This window comes from Syngnathus acus, chromosome 1 (assembly GCF_901709675.1).
Source record: "Syngnathus acus chromosome 1, fSynAcu1.2, whole genome shotgun sequence".
Taxonomy (NCBI): domain Eukaryota; kingdom Metazoa; phylum Chordata; class Actinopteri; order Syngnathiformes; family Syngnathidae; genus Syngnathus; species Syngnathus acus.
The window spans coordinates 505532-525483 of NC_051087.1; the positions used below are offsets into that span (position 1 = coordinate 505532).

The 19952-nt window shown below is 51.9% G+C and overlaps 4 protein-coding genes across 7 annotated transcripts; 2 read left to right on the forward strand and 2 right to left on the reverse strand.

The window, feature by feature from the left end:
- The first annotated feature begins 6 nt into the window (after positions 1-6).
- trmt1 (tRNA methyltransferase 1) lies at positions 7-4982 on the forward strand. The gene is made up of 16 exons (XM_037261244.1): positions 7-185; positions 736-1038; positions 1218-1395; positions 1526-1713; positions 1782-1897; positions 1973-2085; positions 2883-3031; positions 3124-3207; positions 3275-3344; positions 3412-3546; positions 3620-3705; positions 3809-3917; positions 4039-4115; positions 4187-4306; positions 4414-4528; positions 4787-4982. The coding sequence occupies exons 2-16, from the start codon at positions 749-751 to the stop codon at positions 4853-4855; spliced, it is 1899 nt and encodes a 632-aa protein (XP_037117139.1). The 5' UTR covers positions 7-185; positions 736-748; the 3' UTR covers positions 4856-4982.
- A 216-nt stretch (positions 4983-5198) lies between these two features.
- On the reverse strand, positions 5199-11929 carry man2b1 (mannosidase, alpha, class 2B, member 1). 2 transcript variants are annotated; one of them, XM_037261182.1, is made up of 22 exons: positions 11658-11929; positions 10853-10955; positions 10376-10549; positions 10083-10276; positions 9787-9919; positions 9573-9718; positions 9253-9452; positions 9066-9186; positions 8925-9006; positions 8743-8852; positions 8540-8647; positions 8178-8477; positions 7957-8054; positions 7766-7886; positions 7360-7478; positions 7188-7289; positions 6886-6973; positions 6660-6740; positions 6102-6326; positions 5866-6015; positions 5660-5762; positions 5199-5517 (listed from the first exon to the last, which is right to left on the reverse strand). In XM_037261182.1, the coding sequence occupies exons 1-22, from the start codon at positions 11775-11777 to the stop codon at positions 5414-5416; spliced, it is 2982 nt and encodes a 993-aa protein (XP_037117077.1). In that variant the 5' UTR covers positions 11778-11929; the 3' UTR covers positions 5199-5413. The 2 variants fall into 2 exon arrangements, with proteins under 2 accessions (XP_037117077.1, XP_037117086.1); XM_037261191.1 differs by lacking the exon at positions 10853-10955 and having other exon boundaries at positions 11658-11773.
- Positions 11930-11966: 37 nt separating this feature from the next.
- On the reverse strand, positions 11967-15965 carry LOC119128643 (E3 ubiquitin-protein ligase TRIM7-like). Of its 2 annotated transcripts, XM_037261223.1 has the most exons (10): positions 14876-15964; positions 14650-14745; positions 14479-14559; positions 14144-14296; positions 13853-14015; positions 13678-13716; positions 13550-13618; positions 13390-13470; positions 12555-12783; positions 11967-12495 (listed from the first exon to the last, which is right to left on the reverse strand). In XM_037261223.1, exons 1-10 carry the CDS (start codon positions 15548-15550, stop codon positions 12174-12176), a joined length of 1908 nt encoding a protein of 635 aa, XP_037117118.1. In that variant the 5' UTR covers positions 15551-15964; the 3' UTR covers positions 11967-12173. The 2 variants fall into 2 exon arrangements, with proteins under 2 accessions (XP_037117118.1, XP_037117126.1); XM_037261231.1 differs by lacking the exon at positions 13390-13470 and having other exon boundaries at positions 14876-15965.
- A 991-nt stretch (positions 15966-16956) lies between these two features.
- mfng (MFNG O-fucosylpeptide 3-beta-N-acetylglucosaminyltransferase) lies at positions 16957-19842 on the forward strand. Of its 2 annotated transcripts, XM_037261262.1 has the most exons (8): positions 16957-17358; positions 17994-18039; positions 18116-18218; positions 18330-18483; positions 18878-18963; positions 19038-19203; positions 19345-19430; positions 19499-19842. In XM_037261262.1, the coding sequence occupies exons 1-8, from the start codon at positions 17071-17073 to the stop codon at positions 19548-19550; spliced, it is 981 nt and encodes a 326-aa protein (XP_037117157.1). In that variant the 5' UTR covers positions 16957-17070; the 3' UTR covers positions 19551-19842. The 2 variants fall into 2 exon arrangements, 1 of the variants encoding a protein (XP_037117157.1); XR_005099058.1 differs by having other exon boundaries at positions 19038-19430; positions 19499-19561.
- The last annotated feature ends 110 nt before the right edge of the window (positions 19843-19952 follow it).

Genomic DNA, 19952 nt, shown 5'->3' on the forward strand with positions numbered 1-19952 from the left:
TCCGTAGACCCCCCCCCCCCCCCCCAATCAACATGGCGGCCCCCGTATGCTAACGTGACAGCGACTGTTTTTTCTTAGAGAAGGCATAACGGCGAAGCCCCCCCATTAAACAGTATATACATCTAAAATCCGCGACTGAGTTCCAAGTATAGCAAAAGTGTGTCGAGTGTGACGCACGTATTACGGTGAGAGCTCTTTTTCTTCAATGTGGCGGGGCCATTTTACCGAAGAAGCCCGCTCCCAAGAAACATGTGAAAAGCGGTCCGAAATGCGACATTTAGAAGGAAGCACATTCAGTAAAACGTCACTCATTCTGCTGCTTGTTAGCGTAAGAAATGACGCTTCTTTGTATAATGTTCCCAAGTTTTCTTGTGCCCTTGTCAGGATCATTTTCGCATTCAGGAATGTTTTGGGTGAAAACACGTGTTGTCTAATCTGTGTCATTTCGTACTGACCAATTGTTTTCTCCGTATTTGAACTCTCGAGGTGAAATTCAAGCCGAATCCTGAAGAACGTTCCTGAATGTCTGCATTGATAGGTTCGAAGTGAGCGCAAACCATGGTGCCAATACAAAGTTATATTACAAACTCATTTTACAAGATGATCCTTCAAAACAAAGGATTTGATTATGAAAAGAAGGATACTTTGCATCCTGTAAAAGTAACAATTACTACTTTCCTATGAATCATTTGATGACGTTTTTGACCATGGCTTTCTAATGAACCCTGGGTCCAGGTGTCGCACCTTCATGCTGTGGCGGGCCGCCCGGCTGTTGGAAGTTATCGTCACCCCCCGTCGCCTGCCCCCGCCCTTCGCAGCACGTCGGAGTTGTGCGGGTTGCGCCATGGAAACGCCTAAAACAGCCGATCCGGGCTCCGACGTAACTAACGCCGAACCTGTCGAGAAGCAGGAGGAGCCGCCTATCGTCGGGCTGCTGGCGGGAGAGACGGTGGTGAAGGAGGGCAAGGCGGCCATTTTGTTTCCCAGTGCCAATGAGGTGTTTTACAACCCGGTCCAGGAATTTAATCGAGACTTAACGTAAGTACAAGTGATATTTTTATCAGCCTAGTCTTTGGTGAAATCTCGCAGGATGATTAATGCCACGACGTTTTGTTTCCACTCTACCTGGGAATGGCAAAAACAAAACAAAAAAATCAAAGAAGTGGTTTGATAAAGATGAATGAGTCCTCCAGAGTTCATCTTGATTTCTTGGCCAGATGTGCGGTGCTGACCGAGTTCTCCAGAGAAGTGCTGGCTCAGCGCGGCGTTCAGATTGCGGTTCCTGGCGAGAAAGAGCCAGCGGTGGCGTCTCCGCCCGACGAGCCTGCCGAGGCACGGGACGGGAAGACCGACGTGGAGGGGCCCGCTGTCGTCACGGCAGGGCAGAAATGTGAGGTAACCACAGCGCAGACCTTCCGCCCGTAATGGACACTTGCGTTTGTGACTCGCTCGATTTTCGCCACCATCGCTCGGAACCGTCTGGAAACTTTGAAGTTGATGGGTTTGCGCCGCTTTGTGTTTCCAGCGCGGTCTTCGCGTCCTGGAGGCTTTAGCCGCGTCGGGTCTGCGCTCGGTGCGCTTCGCGCTGGAAGTGCCGGGCCTTCGGAGCGTCACCGCCAACGATTTCTCCCGCAAAGCCGCCGCCCTGGTCGCCAGGAACGCCGAGTACAATGGCGTGGGCCAGCTCGTCCGGGCTAGCTGCAAGGACGCCAGGTGAGGACGAACGTGGCCTTGTCGTGACTTTGCGTGGTTTTCTCTCATGCGCGTGCCGTGCCGTGCAGCATGCTTATGTACGAGATGCGAGGGAAGAACGATCGCTACGACGTCATCGATCTGGATCCCTACGGCAGCCCCGCCTCGTTCCTGGACGCCGCGGTGCAGTCCGTCGGCGACGGAGGTGGGGCCGCTTCATGGCTGGCGTTGGCGTAGCGATGCCCGGCCGCGCCGCCAACCAGTCTTTTGCGTCCGGCAGGCCTCTTGTGCGTCACATGCACCGACATGGCCGTGTTGGCGGGGAACAGCAACGAGACGTGCTACAGCAAATACGGCTCCGTTTCCATCAAAGCCAAGTCCTGTCATGAGCTGGTTAGTGGCTGTCGCAAAATAGAAATAATCAAATATAAAAAATGAAATCAAATGTCTTTGCAGTAAAACATTGATGTCAAACTCAAGGCCCTGATCCGGCCGCCCACGTCATTCTATGTGGCCCGCCAAGCCAAATTTTGCATCGACTAAAATTACAAATTGTCTTCACTTATAGAAAATAGAGACATTGCTAGCAAGTTTTATTAGAATAGAATAGAATAGATCTTTATTGTCATTGTCACATATAACGAAATTTAAAAAGTGCCAACCGATCCGCGCATGCGATAAAAAATATATAGAATAAATAGAATAAAAATTACCATTTCAAATGAAGAAATTTAATTTAAAAATTTCAAATACTTGAACAATTTTTTGGGAGTTGGTTGGAGTTCATTTTATTATTTAGCTTTAAAACGTTTTTTTTTTCCCAAACATGATTTTTATTCTGAAAGGCATTTTCTGGAATCATTTTTTTGGGAGTTCATTTGAGTTCATTTTATTATTTAGCTTTGAAAACGTTTTCTGTCCCCAAACATGCTTGTTGTTCTGAAAGACATTTTCCACAATTATTTTTTGGGGAATTAATTTCGTTATGTAGCTTTAAATTCCCAATATCATTTCTAGTCCTAAACGCACCGTAAACTGCACTCAATTGCTTCTGTCAGTTTCATATGTTCTTACCTTGCAGTGAGTTGTTACTTTGTGAGTTGTTACTACTAAATGTGCCTTTTTGGCCTCGATTGGCAAACAAAGCCGCGTCAACTGCAGCATCCAAGAGGCTTTGGGGTTCTCCGCAGGCTCTGCGCATCATCCTGCACAGTTTGGACCAGCGGGCCAACGTGTACCAGCGCTACATTCGGCCGCTGCTGTCCGTCAGCGCCGACTTCTACATCCGGGTGTTTGTGCGCGTCTTCACGGGTCAAGCCACCGTCAAGAACTCAGCCAGGTACGTCCGCTTTGGGCCGCCCATCCATCCATCCATCCATCCATCCATCCGCCCGCTGGCCTCGTGGCTTGAGTTGATTGAATGTGTTGCAGCAAGCAGGCTCTGATCTACAACTGCGTCGGCTGCGGCTCGTTCCACTTGCAGAGGATGGGCAGGAGGACGGACAACGGCAAACAGTGAGGCCCGCTACTTGGGAAGCCGCTCTTGCCGCTTCCTCAGCCCACCGCCGTTTATCCCTTTCAGTACCAAGTACTCGGCGGCCACCGGGCCACCCGTGGGACCGACGTGCGAGCACTGCGGACAGAGGCATCAGGTGACCTTTGCCCTCCATGTCCTTTTGTGACGGTCATTCAACTCTCCGCACTTGGCGGTCTTCCCAGCTGGGCGGTCCGATCTGGGCGGAAGCCATCCACGACCGGGCCTTCGTCCAGAAGGTTCTGAGCGCGGTTAGCGGCAACCCGGCTCGCTTTGCCACGTCCAAGCGCATGGAGGGGATGCTGAGCATGGTGACCGAGGTAAGCTTGTCAATTCGTTGGACGTGGCGTCCCCAGTCAGTCTCACGCCCTGGGCGCCGTTTGCGCTGCGCAGGAGCTGGAGGACACGCCCCTTTACTACACGGTTGACGGTCTGAGCAGCACCATCCACTGCAACACGCCGCCATTGCTGCAGTTCCGGTACGTAGCGTCAATCTGGGATGTAGCGGGAGGAGTTGCTCAACCCGGAAGCCGAGCGCCGTCCGTCTCTGAGCGTGCGCACCCGACCCTACCTTGTGTTCAGGTCGGCTCTGCTGCACGCCGGTCACAGAGTTTCCCTCTCGCACGCCTGCAAAAACGCCATCAAGACGGACGCGCCGCCCGCCGTCATCTGGGACGTCATGCGCTGCTGGGTAGCTGGAATTGTCAATACACTAGCTAGATGAACAGAGAGGCATTATTTGTCATCAAATTAAAAAAAATCCTTTTCAGAGCAATGAATTGAAATGGAATGATTTCCCGTCCCGCCTGCAGGAGAAGAGCAACCCGGTAAAACGTGAGAAACTCTCCGAAATGACGCCCGCCTTTAAGATCTTGTCCACCGAGCCCAGGTGAGACGCCGTTCTCTCGTGGGCATCGCCCTTTTGTTCACTTTAAAAAAAATAATAAAAATGCCCCTTAGCTTCGACGCTTGTTTCACCGTGCGGGACGACGCCAACCCTCAGTCCCGTCAGCGCCACTTGACCCGTTTCCAGGAGAACCCGCAAGCCTTCTGGGGACCCAAAGCCAGAGCAAAAGCAGGGTACGAAAACCGGCTTTGGAATCCCCCATCAAAAGAGTGTTGCAAGTTGGACCCCAAAAAGTAAAGAGACGCTTTATCTTCTGCGTTGTTGTATTTGCGCCCCCTAGCGGCGGCATCTCCGACGACCTGCAGCTGAAGCGCATGAAGAACCAAAACAAGCGCAAGGGCCACATTACGGAGTCGTCGCAGATCAAGAGCCTCCCGTGCAAAAAATTCAAACAGGTCAGTGGAGTCATTGCTCCGCCACCCGTGCCCTCGTTGTGCGTGTCGTCACTTTTTAAAAGATGTTTACAAATTAGATTTGGCAGTGGTATGATCTGTAAAATGCCCGATTGGAAAAATCATCAATGACAAGGAAACGGCTGTCGACCCTAAAAGCGTCTTTGCATCAAAGGATAAACATTTGAAGCAATTTGAAACGTTCTTTTTTGCCATCCCGTTTTAGCAGCGCTGTCGTTTAACATTTGTCTGTTGTTCCAGGGCACGTGCACCTACGGGGACAAATGCTCATACTCCCACGACTGCGCCACGGAGGAGAAAATGGAATAAATTAAGATGATTTTTGGTTTTACTTATTTTACTAAGTTTCACAATCAATCTTTTTTTTTTTTTTTTTTGGTGGTGAGGGGCTTTGACTGTTGTAACGGTCCAATAAAGCGCAACACGTACGGAAATTCTTCCCCCAGTGGTCATTTTTTCGAAATAGTCGACTCCCGGGACGCTTGCTCGGGCTACCATTTTACAGTCAATTAGAAAGATCTATCTATCTATCTATCTATCTATCTATCTATCCTGCTTGTACGATTATTTGACTTTTGACGTATTGTTCAGTTGGCATTAACATACAGAGCTGAACACGAAGGTTACGAGCGAGGGGAAAAAGTCTCACATATCGGAAAGCTAAAAATGTTGCTTTATTTTCCGCTGCTTTTTTTTGGGATCAATATAAAATCAATATATAAGCATTCATCACATCAGGTGAAAAATGGAAGCTCATGTCACTTTTCTTCTAGTGTCCCAAGAGATTTTTCCCCGCGTTTCGAGGCTTCGGGAGTCGCTGGAAAATGGCTGCCACTTCTGCGTATTGACCAAAGCAAAGCTGGAGCACTATCTGAAGTTCGCTCTGAGCAGGAAGGTTCGGATTTCCATCGGGTGCAAGGTGACCTCCCACGCGGAGGGGTCCTTAAATGTCTTTTTCTGGGGCTTTTCAACTGGAGGGGGGAAAAAAGACAAGTAGAAAAGTTAGAAAAGAGGGGGAGACGTATCATAAAGTAGAAGTTACATCTATTTCAAGAAAAAAAGAAGGCTCTCTGACTGAAAATGTGCGATTGGCTCATTTATGCTAGTGCGTACCCGTCTGCGAAGTCCAGTGGAAACGCTTCATCTCTTCTTTCCACTGATTGGCTGACAGGTTGAGTTCAGACACGCCCACCACCTCCAGGGTTGAAAACAACTTCTGCACACAACAAAATCACCAAACGGTGCTATGAAAGTGGACATTGCCAATTCAGAGGAGCCGGTGTTTGTTGTTGAAATATTTTGTCGAGTCGTAGTCGAACCTGCAGGTCCAGCGTGACCGGCTCCGAGTTGATTTTGCTTTCCCAGCTCTGGAACTGATGCTCCAGCCTGAGCAGGACCGAATCGTCGTCCCATTGGCTCAGTGTCAGCAGGTGGACAGCGGGGGGCAGCGCGGCCTGTAGCCCTGAGAACTAAGCGGAAGATTGGCAAATCTGAAAATCGGACCAAAAAACGACAAAGCAATTCTGAAAACGCACTTTGCATTTGCAGGACTCACCTCCAGTCGAGTATTTGGGTGCAGGTCGCCCTCGGTGAATGTCAGCAGCGGCTGCAGTACCGCCTCCTCGGCTAGGGGGCGGTGCACGTCGGCGGCGATGGCCGGGCGCTCCAGGGAGAGCAACAGGCGCCCGCGCACGACCAGACCGTCCGGGAAAAGGTCAGAGGTCTCGTTGAGGGCTTCGGCCACGCCGCGGACGTCGTCGTACAATAACCGGCGGTGGAGCTGTTGTTGGGAGATCCCAAGTATGTTAACTTTGTTTTTCTGGGGTTACATTTGTTGTGGACATGTGTTGGCTTACAAATAGATACGGAAGCTGCCCGCCAGTGTCGAAAATATTCCGACTCGTCATACATCGGAACGTACTTGTCGGCTAAATGCTAGTGTTGAGCGTGGCCAACCCAGGTGACATTATTCCTTTTTTTTTTTTTTTAACCTCCTTGCATGTATGTGTGTTTTTAGGTTTGCCTTTTGTTAAATTTGTGTTGATGTGCTCTTTTGTGTTGAGCATTTCCATGTAAGGTGTTTGTGTGTACAGCTATGCGCATTGGATCTGACCATGATCTCAAGGGAGCCATTGTGAATGCTGCCTCCGCCCTGAGAGCGATCCGTCACCACAGTGAGTTGGTCCTTGTCGTCCTGGCAACACACACATCCACATTTTATCCATTGTGTTCCAAAGTATCGCGCACGCCATACGTTAAAACATTGGCCACCGAGGTGTCAAACAATTCCGTTTGTAGATTTCCAATTTTTGGAGGATCGCATTTTGCATGCCAAGCACCTTGATGAAGGCGCGGGAGTTGATAGGGTAGTAGTTTCCGGCGACGGGCTCCGACTGCTTCAGGTTCCAAGTGGGTCGGAAGTCTTTCCTGCGGCAAACATTTCCATTCAATGTCTGCCTTCAAGGCGCCAGCCACAGTTATCAATTGCTTTAGACTCTGGCAGTCGCTTGAAAACAATTGACGGCGATCAGAAGACGACGGAAAAGATTGCCAATGAATTGAAAAGGCCAGATTTGCACTTTGAGCGCATACTTCCTTGTCAATGGATTGAAAAGACAAGTTTTCCACTTTCAGCGCATACTTCCTCTGTAGAACCTCTCTCCCGTTGGAGTCGGTGTAGAATATCCCCGAAGACTCGACGTCCGTGTCCAACCGAGTGATCACCTCCTTGCCCAAGTCGTCGCTGACGGAAAGAAAAGGACAACGTGATTTAGCGGACCATTGTACCGAAGCGAATCTCAGGCGCCACTCACTGGATGGGGATGGGACCTACGGTCCACTCCAGCTCCAGAACCCGGCTGTCGGTATGGAGGCGAACCACTTGAGACGCCCACGGCGCAAACTGCTGCCTCACCTCTTGCGTCAGCGACGTCTGCGAAAGAGACGCCAGCTCAGGTTTGTCGCTCTTTAGCCGTGCGTGCGTGCGTGCGGCTCTACTTGCGATCCATTTCATGTTGCCAGTGAACGACGTGTTGCTAACGAGCTTTGGGGAATGAGCCCATTTTGGCTCCAATTTTGGATCGATCCAAATTGACTTCAAACTGGGACTCGCTGTGACTCCTTCAGACTTTGCGCTCGGCCTGTCCAGCCAGCGCATTTCTCGCGGTTTGGCTAGCCGAGCTAAATTCCACAAAGCGTAACGATCGAGTGAGTGAGTGCCTGTATTGTCTCCGTCTTGGCCGTCGTGCTGATGACAAACGGCGTGGAGGAGTTGGGTCTGAAGATGTACGCCCCAGAGGGCTGCTTGCTCTTGGAGTTGTTGCCATCGCTGGCGTTGTACCTGCAAACGTCCGCGTTAACCAGGGGACTGACTGTCCATTCATTCATCATGACTTTCAGTGACTACTAACCAGTAGAAGTTCTGTGTCAGGCTGATACTCTGTTTGGTCTCCAAGTTGTCCAGGCCACTTAGGAGGCCCGTCTCCGGGTCAAAGGTCACTCGTAGATACTGCAGATATGGGAAAATGGGTCGTTTACCGACAGCGCAAATCAACAAAACCAAATACCAAAATGTCCAGTCAAATGGAGAAGCGAGTTCAAGAACCAGAGGAGCAAAATGTCAACGTCATACCTTGTTCCAGATGGATTTGGGCGCACGGGATCGCACGGAGGCCGGCGGAGGCCCGTCCTGGAGCAGGGACACCGAATAGGTGGAGAAGCCCAGCGCCGGGGCCCGGGCGCGAAAGAGCAGCTCGTTGACTGCGAAGCCGCGGTTGCGCCTCACGTCTCGCGTGGCTCGTGAGACCGAAACCACCTCGCAGTCCACGGACCTCCCGTCGGCGTCAGACACCGAGTAGGCCGTGCCGTTGACCGGAAGCCTGACGGGCCAGGCCACGGGCCGAGCCAGGGGGTTGAAGACGTTTACGGAGAACTGGAGGAGGAAGCCGTGCCTCAGGAAGGTTGACGACAACAACGCCAAAGTCTGCTTTTTACCCTTTGGCTGGACTCGGTGATAGGACACACGCTGACGTTGAGGCTATCGCAGTACACGCGCTCGGCGGTGGATCCGCTCAAAGCGGCCAGACTGTTGCTGACCACAACCTGGAGAAGAGGAAACCTTCCTTCACCGGTGGATGTCGTCGGAAGCTGCCACTTGAGTTGCGTGCGGTTGGGGAGCCACAAAAGTCTAAGCCTACCTGGCAACGTTGCCAGCCGTCGGCAAGTCTCCGGGCGTAGTCGTTGGCCACGTGCTGCTTTTCTGTGCCTGACACGGCGTCGTGGTGCTGAGCTACCGCCATGGCTCTTTCTGGACCGGGTACCCAAAAAGTGCTCAGATTAGGTGCAGGCAAAGGGAATCCCTCCCTTTGGACCTACTTACTCAAAGCGAGACTGTCGCCCTCGCCGAAGGGTCCGCTCGTAGAAGCCCGGCCGCCGCCGAGAACCTCCAGCTGGTTACATGTCTGAAAACAAGGCCGCATTTGAGCGCCTTACAGACTGCGGATCTCATCCGGGAAGCCACCTGTAGATTGCTGTTGCTGAGCCTCTCGTAGCGCTTCAGCGCCGGTCTGCTGCTGAAGTAGCCCGTCCAGAAGTCGTGGGCATCGTCCGCATACGGGAAGAAGTCGTCGGTCTTCAGGGCCCTGCGCGGGAACCCGCAACGGTTGGACGACGCGGTTCCCGCTCGTGGACTAGCGTTTGGGTCCTACCAGGTGAGGTTGGACCGGTGCAACTCTTGGAGGTAACAGGAGGGCGTGGAGTAGAGGACGTTGACCCGGCTTCCGTTGGACTGCCGGGCGTTGACGTAGCGGATCAGCTTGTCCAGGTTTTTGTACCACAGGTTGGCGTTCTCGTACTGGAAGTCCGAGCCCATGGTCATGATGATGTGGTTGGACTTGTACACCAGAGACTGAAGCAGACCAAATCACTTGTTCGGATTTGACGGGCCCAAGCACACGGGCGAGATTTTCGGTGAGATACTGCGCCTCCCAATTTTAAAAGGAGTCCCATTTTGAAAACCGAGGCGCACCTGAGCGTTTGCCACGTTGAGGAAGCGCTCCACCACATCGTCCACGTTGTAGTCCTCCAAGTCAGGATCGTCCTTGATGGGCGGGTCGTCACAGGACTGGTCCCAGCAGAAGCCCTCGGGGGGGTTGTAGCCATTGGGGAGAATCCCTGACAAGGTGCAAGGCCAACCAGGGCTGTCAACGTGCGGAGTCTCAAACCGGCACGTCGTTCGTTACCGGTGAAGAGGTCGGCCATTGGCGGGGTGAGGCTGTCGGACGCTCTCCACAGCAGCTCCTGCTCCTTGGCAAGCATCCGCCGGTAGCGGTCCTGGTAGTCCACTCGGCCGAAGAAGAAGCCGTCGTAGCCCATCTGGAGCGGGTTGACAAATAACATACTAAAAAGCGCTAACATTTTCTTGTTTTTGGCAATACGCCAAACTCCCTTTGAAAAGCTTTGAAACGATCATCTTGGTACCGTTTTATTTTCAGATCACCAAAATCTGGCATGTCAAGCTGTTTTTTTGGGTGACTACCTGCGCAAACATGGAGGCGTGTTCGCGGGCGTGTCCAAACGGGTCAATGTGCCAGGCCACCCGGGGCCGACCGCAAGGCCCGAATGTCTGGTTGAGGAACCGGAGTCCCATGGTCATCTGGTCCAAGACGGCGCTGTAGTGAGTGGCGGCCTCGTCGCTCATGCACCAGCCGCCGTTGACAAACTCCAGCCGGCCTGGCGGGAGAAAAGAGGGCGGGGCGGGGCGGGGCGGGGCGAGGCGAGGGCCGCTTGTCAAGGTTGTTCCATTTCAGGGAATCCGAGCGGGGGACGCACCCTGGTTGACCAGCCGCTTGACCGTCTGCCGCACGTCGGCGCTCTGGCGGCGCCACCATCGGTAGAAGAAGGCCGTCTCCACGTAGATGAACCTGCGGTCGGGGTTCTTCAGAAGCTGCTCCACCACCGAGTCCAGGATGTACTGCACGCCGGCGTGCTGGATGTCGTTACGGTCTGCGCACGCACAGGAAAAGCGCATCACGGGAATGTCGAAACAAAGAGTGAGTACGCCCCCTGGTATCGATCGCTCTGACAAAAAGTGCCGTTGAACAATTTGCGAATGTGTACCTTTGAGGTAAAGGCAGCTAGCTACTGCATTGGAATAAATCAAAGGTCGTCACAAAACTGGTGAAAAAGTTGATGGAGCAAAAGTAGGAAAAAAACGCCAAAAAAAGCACTTGATCTGGGACACAAACCACAACGACCGTTTGATGGCTTTGTTTGGACGCAAGGATGCGTGCGTGCGTGCGTTCGGACCTCCATAGAAGTACTGGTCCACGGTCTTGAGCCAACCCACGTCGTCATGCGTGTGCGGAACCAGGTGGACGTTCAGCATGGCCGGCTTCGTCGCGTGACATGACTGCACGCAAACGACAATGTATGCAGACACAGATGTAACATACATGCCAGGCACCACCGACTAATCAGCACACCTCGTGGATTTTGCTTTTCAGCCCCCGAGGTGAATCTTAACTTGTTTTTACACTCCTACGCCGCGAATGTTAAATGTTGACTTTAAACGATTACAAAAGATTGTGAAAGCGTTTGATCAGAGTTATCTCTATTGACCAAATGGAATTTGTCCCGATAGTTGGAGTCACTCCAGTCTACGCGATCACAAAAAGTATAAATTGAGGAACAGCCTCATGAGGGTTGCTTACTACATAAGGCCCACTTTTTTAGAACGCCACTACATGGTGTTTTAATAGAGGACATTGCATAATGAACATTTGCATTTAAAAAAAAATCAATACTTTGCAACAGTGCTATCATACTAATCAATAACAGTATTGTGCAAGTGATGAGGAGTGCAGATTGTGTTCAATCTTTGAGATTCACGCTTTCTTTTTATAATAAAATGAAAATCAGAATTAAAAAAAAACATCCTGATTAGATATGACTGATCAAAGTATTTTCCAGGATGCATATATGTGGCAGGACCAAACAAATATTCAATATTTAAATTTTCTTTACGAGCTAAAAGCAACGTCCCCGTTTCCCTGCAAGACGTGGGCCTTGAACCCGGCATGACGTCACTAAAACGCGTCCAGTGGCGTCTGACCTGATAGCCGCACTTGTCGTCGTCGTCTTGTTGTTTTTCGTGGCGCTCGACTGGCAAACTCGAGCAAATTTCACAGAGGATGAAAACGAGCGAAAGAAGCCGCCAGCAGCCCGCCGCCATCTTGGCAACAATAAACTAAAGTCATGTGACGCGCGTTGAAGTTCCCAGTCGTCATGTGACAAGGGTTTTTTGCTGAACCCTCACTTTGGTCTGACAGGCTTCAAGAGGTCCCTTGTAGTTGACAGGTTCTTGGTTTTTTTTTGGGATGGACTTTATACTGTAAGTTTGAAGACACACAAGCAACACGTATTTCACGTACATTAACGTTTAGTATTGCATCGTTTTCTCTTTTCTCACTTTTACACAAAGTGCTATGGCCAAACTGAAAGAAAAAACTAATGTAAGAAGGTCATCATTTACAATATTAGTCATATATTGTTTTTAGCGATATAAATCCATGTTAATGTTGTTAGTAATTGACTGTATTTTGAAAATTAAAATTGGATTCTTCCATGTTCACTGCGCTGGAGGAGGAGCATCCTGAGGGCAGAGGAGCAGGGTGGAGTCCAGGTCCAGGCGGAAGGCCGGGTAGATGGGCTGCGAGAAGGCACATCGGAAGGTATGCAGCAGCACCATGCTGTCGGACACGCTGTAGAAGGACAGCGCCCCCTTGTGGCGCTCCAGGAAGACGCCGATGCGCGGGCACGGCGGCGCGGCCACGGTGGTCTTGCGGTTGTCGTGCCAGGCGGCGTAACCAGCGTGCGTGCAGCGCAGTCGCCACGAGTTCTCGTTGCGGCCCAGCAGGCACGATTTCCCGCCCCCTTTGCGCCCGATTCGCCTGCGAATGGCCCGTCGTCACTTCCAAAGGAAAGGGCTCTCTGGAAAATGAAAGGCTACCTGTAGGTGGCGCCGATGTCAATCCATCCTCCGCCCCGCCACTCCACTTCCCAGTAGCCGGCGTCGCCGAACTGGCCCTGGCCGCACAGGACCTGAGCCACCGAGTCGAAGCGCTGGGGGTGCGCCGGGTACGGCTGAAGCTCCTCGCCGCAGTGGGCGCCCTGGCCGCCGTCAAAGAGGACCAGGGTGGGGTGGGCCGTGTCCGGGTCCAAGGACAGATGACAGGAAACTGAGATAACAAACAGGCGGGAAGTAACCTCAACATTTCTTAGCTGGAGGTGGGACAGGAGAATCCCCTCTGACAAGAATCCTAAAGCCAACCCCGACAAGATCCACCAGCGAGAACACCGACCGCGTTCCCGACCCCAAACCCTTTGACGAAGCCCAAGCGAACCCGGCGCTGTGTTGAATGTTGTCAGCGCAAACGCCCGACATGACACGCTTTGTCTTTCCAGTAGGGATCCATCAGCCAAAATTCAAAGTCTTAACAATAGCGGGACTTTCAACAAGAAAGAAGAAAGAGTACATTTGGCCAGAGTTGACAAAAATCCATTGGTTTTGAGCAACTTGTATCTTGGTGGGGATACAAAGTAGGAAGATCGAGGCAGAACATTTTTTCCCCCTAAAAATATTACTTGTATAGACTTTTTCAAGGTAAAAGCAAAGTTGGACCTTTAATTAATATCATCCCACCCCCCTTTGAATGTCAGTCTGAATCTGGAGCGAATATTTCTGCTACTCTTGTGGCAACGGATGGCGATGTGAACACAAACAGGGTCGCATCGCAGCACATATGGACAGACAATGGCATTTTTTCTGGGTGAGGAACACTTACACCTGAGGAAGACGGCCCTCATCCTTTGGTCGGCCGGCTGCAGCGGCAGCGAGGACGCCGGGAACGACGACGACGTAAATGCTACGAACGCGCGCGCACACACAAGACAAGGACAAGTGATGGCATTTTGGAAAAAAGCTGGCGCGCACGCAACACTCACCGTGCGTGTCATCTTGTCTGGAATGTCGAGGAGAAGGCTTGACGTTGGCGGCGGCCGCGTTCACGCCGCCTTCGAACACAGGCGACATTTTCCTTTCAAAGCTCACCCCCTGGTTTGAGCGAGCTCACCTTTAACTCCCTCGCCAGCCCACGCGTTGTTCTCGTTCACTGCGAGACAAACCCAAGCAAGCCTTGTCAAACGTGTCAATCTCCAACCGCCGTCAAGTCGACCTTTCCTGAGGCCCTTTGAGACTTGTTTGTGATTTAGGGCTATAGAAATGAACTTGACTCGTCCTTGGTTTACCCGCCCTGCTGATGGAGTCCACCTCCTCCCTGCAGACGTCCTCCAGGCGGCTGCGGAGTCTCCCCAGGGCCCTGCTGGCCCCGCCGAAGGCCTCCGCGGGGGGGCCGGACGTCACCGAGGGCCGGGCGGCGGCCAGGACGGGGAGGCACAGCAGCGGCGCCGCCTGCTGGCGAGAGAGCCGCACAAAAACAACAGAATGACTGAGCAAAGGTTTGAGCTCAAGGACCACCTTTGTTTTGGATCATTTCGCCCTGCAGTTCCCCGTGTGGCCTGTAGGGTGTGCTGTTTGACCTGCAGAAAGTGTCCGTTGTCCTGAGTCTGAAGAAGTTGCGCAATCTCCAGGTCTCGCCTGCGCAGTTCTTCCAGATCTTTCCCCAGCGTGTCGGCATCTCGCTGGGCGCGACCCACCAACGCTCGCTCGCGAGCCTCCACGCGCACTCGCACCTGCAGCCAGGAACCCTTTGACCTCAGCTCGAAACCCCAATTTGAAATCTCCAAAAGCTTCATTTCAAAGCCCGGGTGCCGAGCTTCAGAAGCAAATTTGAAAGCCGAGTTTGGAAGCCTAGGCCAAGCTCGAAGCAGGTTGGAAAACCTGAACTTTGTTCTTTGAGAGGCTAACAAGTCACCTCGGCCTTGGTCTTCTCCAGTCGTACTGCCATGTCAGCAAAGAGCATCTCGCTGTCCTCCAAAACGGCCGAAGCGGACGCCTGACAATCACATGCAGGTCATGTCCTACTTTCCAGAGGTCCGGGAACCCTTGAACACACCTGATTGGAAGCCAAGTCCAAAATACGCACCTTGAGGGCTTCCAAACTCTGCTGGAACTCCTCCAGCTCTCGCTCGCAGCTTCGGATTTTGCACCGAACCGTCCTCTGAGACTCCTGAAGCTGAACCTGGACGCCGACAGAGAATTTGGATGTACTTTGTGGATTATGTCTCGTCGTCTGGTTTGTTTGTTTGTTTGTTTGTTTGTTTGTTTGTTTGTCTGTCTAGGAACTTGCCCATGCAGCACTCCGTCCGTACCTGTCTCCGCGCCCTCTGCGCCTCCGCAGGGTGCGCCTCCTCTCGGTCGGCCTCGCACAGCAGACAGTCTCCGCTCCAGTCCGCCGCGGCCTCCTCCGGCTCGTCGTCGTCGCTGCAGCCGCCGCCGCCGCCGCCGCCACCGGCTCGCGGCTGCAGTCCGAGGCGGTGCTGCGCGCACAGCCGCTCGGCGGGACACTCCACGGCGGCCACCAACTTGTGGCGCCGCAAGGTGCTCACTTCCCGATGGGGCAAGACGTGGACCTCGCAGAAGGAGGTCAGGCACACCAGACACGACTTGGCCGCCGCCAGCTTGCTCAGCGGCGGGCAAAAGTCGCACGGCACCTGGCCCGCGACGCCCAGGTAGAGCTCTGGCGGCGGGGAGAGCTCCGACGCGGCTGCTGCGGCGGCGGCGGCGCCGGCTTGCGTCGGCTTGAGTTTGGCCACCACCTCGGCCAGCACCGTGTTCCGGCGGAGTACCGGCCGCGGGCTGAACGCCTCGCGGCACTGCGGGCAGCTGAAGTGCGCCGGAGGCTCGGCCTGGTCCCAGTAGCCGTTGATGCACGCCATGCAGTAGGTGTGTCCGCACGGGATGGACACCGGGTCCTGGAGGACGTCCAGGCAGATGGGACAGCGAAACTGGCTCTCCGTCACCGAGATGTTGGCGTGACCCTCCATCGGGACGGGGCGGCTATCTGCCGGAGTCCGACTTCCGGTTAAGCTCTCTCTCCGGGTTTGTTTTGCGCCAACGGGAGGTAGGGAGCGAGGGGCCGGTCTGGGGCACCGGGAGCAGTCATTGTCCTAAAATAACTCTTCCGCTCCGCTCCGTCATCCATTCCGTTCGAACATGGGGTAGCTATGCCCCTGGCGTTGACTGGCAAGGCAATGTGGTCGTGACTGAAATCAGTGTTGACTTGTATTTTGAACGACAAGAACTCCTTTCATTTGAAGCGCTCACCTTTTTTTTGCATGTATAGGATGTGACATGTGACGTCACACTGCCTATTTAGTGCCGATCGCGTCATTTGAGGTCATACCGCCACCAAGGTGATATTTATGATTGAACGCAACAGTTCAAAGCATGTCAATATCAATTTAGGGCGTGTATGGTTCATACGGAGAAGCGCACAATGTGCATATCGCTCCCGGAAAGCTCTTAACTCCATTCTGCATGACTCTGTTATAACTCCATTCTGCATGACTCTGTTATACCGCCCCTGGTGGCCAAGTTGCATGCACCAAAATGTGCCATAAACAATGGTTCAAGCTGCACAAATGGTTTCTCTCCATTTGATCTGTTTATTTCTTACTTTTTACAAAGTGAAATATTGCACAGTTTGTGTGCTTATTCTCATAGAGACATTACAAACGTTGATTTGTTTATTTTTAGCGCAGGCACATTGTTCAATTTGTACTTTTCAATCATTTCATTCAAGCCATTTTGTTGCCGAGCCGAAGGCGTCAGACGTCAGTCGCTTGCTTGCTTGCTTCCTTCCTTCCTGTCTGTGTTGAACAGACGCCCACAAAGAATGACAAACTTCCATTTCGATTGATGAAGCATTTTGTAATGATTGCCTTCTTACTGGGCGCCTTTCAAGTTCGACCAGTTGTTGCGTGATAATTGCTCGTGGTTTAATTAAACTAGGGTGACCAGATTTGGGTTGCTGAAAAAAAGGACACCTTCTCATATTTTTGAGGACGCCGAGGTGGTGCTCGTGGTTAAATGACAAGGTGTCTATATATCAGTATCTGTATATTGGTCAATAACGCAAAACAATATATGTACAATAACAACAACAGATGTACAACGACAAGAACATATTTACACTAGTAAAATATGCACAGTAACAATTTTTAGTTTTATAGTAAAAAAAAAAAAAAAGTAAGTGAAAAAAAACGACAAAAGAAGTACGACTATCGGTGCAGCATTTGAAAAAAAAAAAAAAAAGGGCTTCAGGACCCTGGTGAAAGCACGCCCAAAAAAATCTTTAATTCCTCCGTAAACGTGCATTTTCGTTTCGGCATTTTTTGTATACACTCGCTGGCAAGCACTCGCCTACTTCCTCCTCACACACACGCACGCACACACGGACATATTTTGGGGGGCTGAAAAGTAGCACATGTCCGGGGAAAAGAGGACGTCTGGTCACCCTAATTAAACTCATGATTGTTTTGGACTTGTCCCCATTTGTGGTGCCATGAAGAAGAGATGGCTGGCTCGCAGGTTGCTGCTCTTCATCCTCGCCCTCTTCGTGCTGCTTTACGCCAACTTTGAGCGAGACGGCGGCGACCGCCTCTCCGTCTCGGGGATCTCGCCTGCACCGGCGGCTCGTCGTCCCCCTCCTGCGTCCGAAGCCCTCAGGCGGAACCCCCAAGCCGAGCTGCGGCTGGAGGACATTTTCATATCGCTCAAGACCACCGGCAGATTCCACGGAACGCGCCTGGCCCTCCTTTTGGAGACCTGGATCTCCACAACCAAGTCGCACGTGAGTGAGTGAGTGGCTGCTAATTTGAGTGCGAGCGTGTTTTTGTTTTAGATGAAACATTTTATTGAGTAATAAGCTTTACGGGGAAGAACTGAATGCATGTTTAAAATTCAGACACCTCGCCGACGATTTAATATCCCACATATCCGTCCGTCATCCAAGAAAGCATGCATTCAAGCATGTGTCCAATTAGAAAGTGTGAAATGTTACTTTGCTGCCGAATTATTATTATTATTATTATTATTATTTGCAACATTTATTCAAATGCGTCGTCAGTTATGTCCAATCGCCACGGTTACGGTTGCACTTTCCAAGAATTCATTCTTGACAGCAGAAATGGTTCCTATTAGCAAAAACTAGTCGTCTAAGTTGGTTGGGGTTTGGTGCAAAATTGCTCATGCAGCTTTACAGAGCGCTGTCTGTCTAGCTGTCACAAGACACCGACAGGAGTTGACAGGAAGCCGAGCCTCTCGACATGAAGCGGAAGTGCAGAACAGGAAGTAGTTGACACAAGCCGACCGACCCCATCTTCTCACTTCTCACGTCACGTGCGGCGGCGCCACCTCGGCATCATGACATACATGTTCTGTCGTCAATCCACACGTGGTCATTTTCTCCCCTTTTTCCTCTTGCAGACGTTCATTTTTACAGACAAGGACGATGACCACCTGAAGGCCCAAGGTACGAGAGGGAGGTCAAGTTTAGGTCCTAAGTCAGCCCACTCCACTCACAGAATGTGATTTCTTTTCTACCGGAGGCTACAACGTGGTCGTGACGGGCTGCCGGTCGGACCACAGTCAGCAGGCCCTGGGGTGCAAGATGGCCGCCGAGTACGAAGGCTTCCTGGCGTCCGACAAGAGGCGAGACGCCAACGCATGCTGGATTGCTTTCGGGAGTGCCGGCACAAATCCCGCGCGCTGCGTGGCGTCGCTCGGCCGACCTGCTGACGTTTGTTTGCGGGCGCTCCTCAGGTGGTTTTGCCACGTGGACGACGACAACTACGTGAACGGCCAGGCTCTCGTGGCCACGCTGGCCGACTTCCCGCAAGACGGCGACATCTACGTTGGCAAGGCCAGCCTGGACAAACCAATCACGGCGCACGAGCTCATGGAGGGAAACCAAACGGTACACTGAATATGAACACGTATTCATTATAGCGCTCATGTATTATACTGCCCCCGGTGGCCAAGGCGGGCAACCACAAGTAGCAAGCGACACAATCATTTGGATTGCAGCATTAATGCGCAAACTGTTTAACACGTCACATTGAATTTAATGATGCCATTTTTTAAATAAACTCCATATTATTGAGTGTGATTTTTCCTTATTTCAAAACATCAAACATATTTGAGTGGAGAGCAGGCACCGATATATTTAGAAATAAATCTCTGAAGTCACTTGATCAGGTCTTGAAGGACAGTTGGGTTTTTTTTTGGTCTGACATAAAAACAGCAGCATATTTGTCATTTTCGTGTGTGTGTGTGTGTGTGTGTGTGTGTGTGCGCGCGCGCGCGCGCAGAGGCAAGTGAAGTTCTGGTTCGCCACCGGAGGAGCAGGCTTCTGTTTGAGTCGACGTCTGGCCCACAAGATGTCCCCCTGGGCTCGGTACTTGCGGACTCTCCGTTCATCTCTCACTCGTGTCAGAAGCGGCCTTCGATAAACGCTGCGCGCGCATTCAGCGGGCCTCGCTTCCAGGAGACGTCGGCGAAGATCAGCCTGCCCGACGATTGCACGGTGGGCTTCATCGTGGAGGAGCGCTTGGGCGTCTCCATGGTGCACTGCCCTTTGTTCCACTCGCACTTGGAGAACCTCATGCTGCTCGACCGCGCCAGCATCCCGCAGCAGGTACGTGCGCGCTGCCCTCTAGTGGAGACACGCGGACATGCAGCAAGGATCGTATCAGCACCTCCGTTCACTGTGCAAAAAGAAAGAAAGCGCTTTCCACAGCGCGCGCGCGCGCACGCCATAAACTGCTTTGGGCGTTAGGTGACTCTGAGTTACGGGCCGCTTGGGGACAAGATGAACAGTGTGGAGCTGAAAGGAAGCTTCTCCAAAGAAGAAGATCCATCCAGGTCAGTGGTCAATCATTGATTTCAAATAAATACATAAAAAAGGACAGATAATAGTTGGTCCTCATCAGGTTCAAGAGTCTGCACTGTTTGCTGTACCCGCTGACCCGATGGTGTCCCTGAAGTGCCCTCGGGGAAAACCGGGCTCACCTCTTCAGAACCTCATCATGCGCGTGACTGTCTCCTTCGACGAGGGACTCGTCAAACGTGTTCTTTGATTCGCTTCAAGTGTAGCCTACATAGGCTGCATTTGTGGAAAAAAAAAGAAAACAAGATTGCAATTCACATTTCTTCTGGAACGCATAATGGTGAAGACATTATGGCATCCAAAAGTTGAAAAAGACTTTTGAATGACAGCAACTGCCAATCATTGAAATACTTCTGTCAATAAAGTGTATTGATTTTCATCATTCAATTCAGTCTTTACTGCTTGCTAGTCGCCAGGTGGCAGTAGGGCGTGTCCTACCTGCCTGCAGCAGCAGCCAATCATATTGCAGCGGGGCGTGCCCTCGACTTGGCGGGAGG